This window comes from Emiliania huxleyi (genome assembly GCF_000372725.1).
Source record: "Emiliania huxleyi CCMP1516 unplaced genomic scaffold EMIHUscaffold_32, whole genome shotgun sequence".
Classification (NCBI taxonomy): Eukaryota; Haptophyta; order Isochrysidales; family Noelaerhabdaceae; genus Emiliania; species Emiliania huxleyi.
The window spans coordinates 146,998-151,664 of NW_005199601.1; the positions used below are offsets into that span (position 1 = coordinate 146,998).

At 72.3% G+C, this 4,667-nt stretch overlaps 1 protein-coding gene across 1 annotated transcript in view; it reads right to left on the reverse strand.

The window, feature by feature from the left end:
* The window catches only part of EMIHUDRAFT_207601 (hypothetical protein), a gene marked incomplete at both ends in the record, with an annotated part of 6,499 nt that overhangs the window by 861 nt on the left and 971 nt on the right, over positions 1-4,667 (reverse strand). Inside the window, 4 exons of the mRNA XM_005774010.1 lie at positions 550-726; positions 868-987; positions 2,147-2,249; positions 2,648-2,745. Coding sequence (XP_005774067.1) covers positions 550-726; positions 868-987; positions 2,147-2,249; positions 2,648-2,745 — 498 coding nt within the window. The remainder of the gene's footprint in view (positions 1-549; positions 727-867; positions 988-2,146; positions 2,250-2,647; positions 2,746-4,667) is intronic.

The window sequence follows — 4,667 nt, forward strand, 5'->3', positions numbered from 1 at the left end:
AACGTGACGGCGGCAGGAGCGGCGGCGGGAGTGGCGGCGGCGGGGGAGGCGGCGGCGGGAGCGGCGGCGGCGGGGGAGGCGCCCGTGGTGGAGGCGCCGTTGCCGGTGCCGGTGCCGGTCGGGCTGGCGGCAGCGGGGCTGGGACCATTGCCGTCGGCGGGGGACGCGACCGGAAGCACGGCGGGGGAAGCGTGGGACGGGGCGGCGGGGGTGGCGGCGGGGGTGGCGGCGGGGGTGGCGGCGGGGGTGGCGGCGGGGGTCGCGGCGGGCGTGGAGGCGGAGGCGATCGGCGTGGCGGCGGGCGGCGCCGTCGCACGCGGCGTCGGCGAGTCCAGGTCGACGGGGTTGGCCTCGCAGCCGTCGGGGCCGCCACCCGCCTCAGGGCCGCCCGAGGCAGCGGCAGCGGAGCTGGCGGTGCCGGCTGCGAGGGCGTGAGGGTGTGTGGTGAGGAGCGTGGGTGGATACCGGCAGGGTGGTTGGCCCCAGCGCGCCCTGGCTTGTGCGAGCTACCGCGGGGAGTGTGCCTGAGGCGTGTGGATGCGTGTCTACAGGCACGCCGAGGAGCGAGCACGCGCCGACGCCCGCGGCCTGCGCCGCAAACTGCGCCCGCAGAGCGGCGAGCGCCGAGGGGAGGCTGTGCCCGTTGTCTTCGAGCGCGCGGATCACGCGCTCGCGGCTCAGCCCGCCCGCGGGCGCCACCATCCGCTGCAGCTTGCCCACCCTGCTCTCCAGACCGTCCGTGCTGCGCCGCAAGCCCGCCCCGTCGGCGGCGTCGGCAGCGGACGCCTCCGGGGGCGGCACGGGCCCGCGCGCGGGCGAGCGCGCCTCGCCCTCCGGAGAAGCGTCGGGCGCCGCACCCCCGCGCACGTCGGCAAGTGACGCGGCGATCGCGGCGTCCAACTGCTCCTGCTCCTCCTGCTCCTCCTGCTCGCGGCTGCGCTTGCGGCGGCCATTGCCACGGCCCGTGCCGCCCACCGCCGCGGCCTCCTGGCGGGGCGCCGAGCAGCCGGTGAGGGGTCGGGTTCCCTGGGGGGTGGGGTACCCTACGCGCCCAAGACCGAACCCCAGCCCTCGGCGCGGGCGCGCAGCGAGAGAGAGCGAGTGCGAGAGCGAGAGCGAGAGCGAGGGAGAGAGCGAGGGAGGGAGCGAGGGAGGGAGCGAGGGAGGGAGGGAGAGAGAGCGAGCGAGCGAGCGAGCGAGCGAGCGAGCGAGAGAGGTAGAGAGAGGTAGAGAGAGGCGAGGGAGAGAGCCGCGAGGCGTTACGCTGCGAGGGTGAGGTCCGAGAGGCGAGGGGCGGGGGCGGCCGAGGGGCCGCCGGGTCGGGCGGGAGGAGGAGAGGCATAGCCGGCAGTCGGGAGGGGCAAGGCTCCGGCTCCTGGACAGAGGAGACGTCCCACGTAGAGACGTCGTCGTCGTCGAGGGGGATGACGCCGGCCGGCGGCCGCCACTGCTGCCCTCCCCCCGGCGCGGCGGCGGCCGACAGCGACGCTGCGAGCGCGGCGTCCAGCATCGCCCGCTCCGCCTCCGCAGACGTCGGCGCGCCGTGGCGTCCGCCGCGCTGGTGGTGCCCGCCTCCTCCGCGCTGGAACTCCGCGCCTCGGTGGCCCACTGCGCCGCCGCCGCCGCCGCCGCCACTCCCGCCCCCGCCGCCGCCGCCGCCGCCGCCGTGCGGGGACGGCCCCGTGATTGCGAGGGAGCGCTTCCTGCCGTGCTCCGCCCCGCCGCCCGTCGCCGGCGTCGTCGCTCGGTGGCCTACGCCACGGGGAACGCCGAACGTCACTTCGTGTTTGAACGCCTTCGAGCTAGGCGAGGAGCGCCGTCGGCCGGGAGACGCCGAAGTCGGGGCGGGAGGGCTGGGTTCGGGTACCGTAGGGGTAGGGGAGGGCGGTCTCGCGCAGCAGTGTACTAGCAGCACCGCGTGGAGACACACGGGGCTGCGAATACGCTGAATGCCGCGGGAGGCGGCAGAAGACGGCGGAACCCGTCTCCTCTCGAGTGCTAGTTGGAAACAGGAGAGGAGCCCGTCTTCCGCGTCTTGGCCCGAGATAGGGGGAGATACGGGGAGATAGGGGGAGATCTTCCGCGTCTAGGCTCGGTGGCCGTCGGCGGCGGCGGCGGCAGCGGCGGCGGCATGGCTTCGGGAGACGGCTTTGGGCGAGGCGAGCGGCGGCGGCGCCGTCTCGCTATGCGCCGCGAACGAGAGGTCGAGCGCGGTCGAGACGGCGGCGGCGTCGGAGCGCTTGAGGAGCCTATGGATTGATCAATGAACCCGTCGACAGAGCAGGACGTGCCCCCCCCAAGGGGGTATCCCCCGTCCACCACCTCGACGCGAACTCCTCCCCACCGCGGAGCGTCTAGCCTGTGTGGCCCGTGTGTCGCTCCAATGCGGCCGTCTCTCCGCCTCGCTGGTCTCCCACCCATACCGCCCTGCTGTCCGGCCACTGGCCAGAGTTCGCCTCCCCTACTCCTACGGTACCCGAACCCACCCTCCCCTACCCCTACGGTACCCGAACCCACCCTCCCCTACCCCTCGGTACCCGAACCCAGCCTCCCCTACCCCCACGGTACCCGAACCCAGCCTCCCCTACTCCTACGGTACCCAAACCCAGCCAGACTGTGTCTTCGCCTCTCCAGCTAACCAACTCACCGCTCCCTCGAGTAGTCGAAGCGCATCAGGTGGAGCGGCAGCAGCCGCGGCAGTTTCGACACGTGCTGCGTGAGCGCCGCGTACGCATGGCCGCACCGCTCGCACGTCACCTGGTGGTCGCACAACCTCGGGTCACCTCGGGTCACCTCGGGTCACCTCTGGTCATCTCTGGTCACCTCTGGTCATCTCTGGTCATCTCGGGTCACCTCGGGTCATCTCGGGTCCATCTCTGGTCATCTCGGGTCATCTCTGGTCACCTCTGGTCACCTCTGGTCACCTCTGGTCACCTCTGGTCACCTCTGGTCATCTCTGGTCATCTCTGGTCACCTCTGGTCACCTCTGGTCACCTCTGGTCACCTCTGGTCATCTCTGGTCACCTCGGGGCAATCTCAGGGCAATCTCGGGTCACCTCGGGTCACCTCGGGTCACCTCGGGTCACCTCGGGTCACCTCGGGTCACCTCGGGTCACCTCTGGTCATCTCGGGTCATCTCGGGGCAATCTCGGGGCAATCTCGGGGCGGCACCTCCAGCGAGACGGGCGCCAGGTGCTCCTCGAGCAGCGACTGGAGCGAGGGCGGCGCGCGGCGGCCGCCGGGCGCGGGCGCCGGCAGCTGGAGCGAGAGCGAGGAGAAGGGCTCGCACCGCCGCCACTCGTGCCCGCACTTGAAGCAGCGCATCGTCTTGAGCACCTGCGCCGGGGGGCGGGGCAAGAGGTCTCGAGGTCTCGAGGTCTCGGGGGCGGAGCACGCTTCTCGCGCAAGCGTGTCTTCGGAGCACCGTGGGGAGGCGAGGGCTGCGAGATATGGGGAGATATGGGGAGATATGGGGAGATATGGGGAGATATGGGGAGGCGAGGGCTGCGGGGAGATATGGGGAGATATGGGGAGATATGGGGAGATATGGGGAGATATGGGGAGATATGGGGAGGCGAGGGCTGCGAGTCGAGAGAATACGGCGGGATCCGGTGAGCTGTGACCTGTGCGTCCAGCAGTCCGGACCCGGTGCCACGGCCGGTGACAGCGCGCCTCGTGTCGGCTCCCCGAGCCAATCGTGTGCAGCGTGTGTGTGTGCGTGTGGCCCGTCCTCCATGCTGGGAGGTGTGTCAGACTGACTGGCTGGCTACAGCGGGATGATACGGCGGAGTGACAGAGGAATGCGCGTCCCTCTCGAGTGCTCGTCGGGACACACAGGCCAGTACCACCTTCGTACTCTTGCATCCAGGCTACGAGAGATGGGGAGATATGGGGAGACGTGACCCGTGCTCCGCATCTGGCCTCGAGGTATGGGGAGATAGGGGGAGATATGGGGAGATAGGGGGAGATGTGACCCACCTCACCCCCGAAGTTCTGCGGCACCGGCAGCGTCGACTCGCCCTCCTCTGCGCCCGCCCGGCCGCTGCCACCCGCAGCCGTGAGGGCTGGCCTCAAAGGAGCGCCTGCGGGGCTGTGTCTCGGGTGCGGGATGTGTGTCTCGGGCATGTCTCGGGCATGTCTCGGGCATGTCTTGGGACGCCGTGGCGGGGAGGGAGGCGGCGGCGAGGGAGGCGGCGGCGAGGGAGGCGGCGGCGAGGGAGGCGGCGGCGAGGGAGGCGGCGGCGAGGGAAGCGGCGGCGAGGGAAGCGGCGGCGAGGGAAGCGGCGGGGAGGAAAGCGGCGGCGAGGGAGGCGGCGGGGAGAGGGGCAAGCGGCCGCGCCGTCCGGCGCCGCAGATCTTGCGGCGGACGCCCTTGCCGCGTCTCGCATCTCGTCCGAGAGGGCGTCCACCTATGCACGGACGTGTCTCGGACATGTCGCGGACGTGTCCCGGACATGTCTCGCATCTCGTCCGAGAGGGCGTCCACCGCGACGGCGAAGAACTCGGCCGCGTCCTGCTGCGAGTGGTCCCGGAAGTGCGGCGCGCGCGCGCCGACAGCTGCGCGCAGACCTGTCGGTGTCACCACGCGGCCGCCGCCGCCGCCGCCGCCGCCGCCGCCGCCGCCGCCGCCGCCGCCGCCGCCGCCGCCGCCGCCGCCGCTGCTGCTG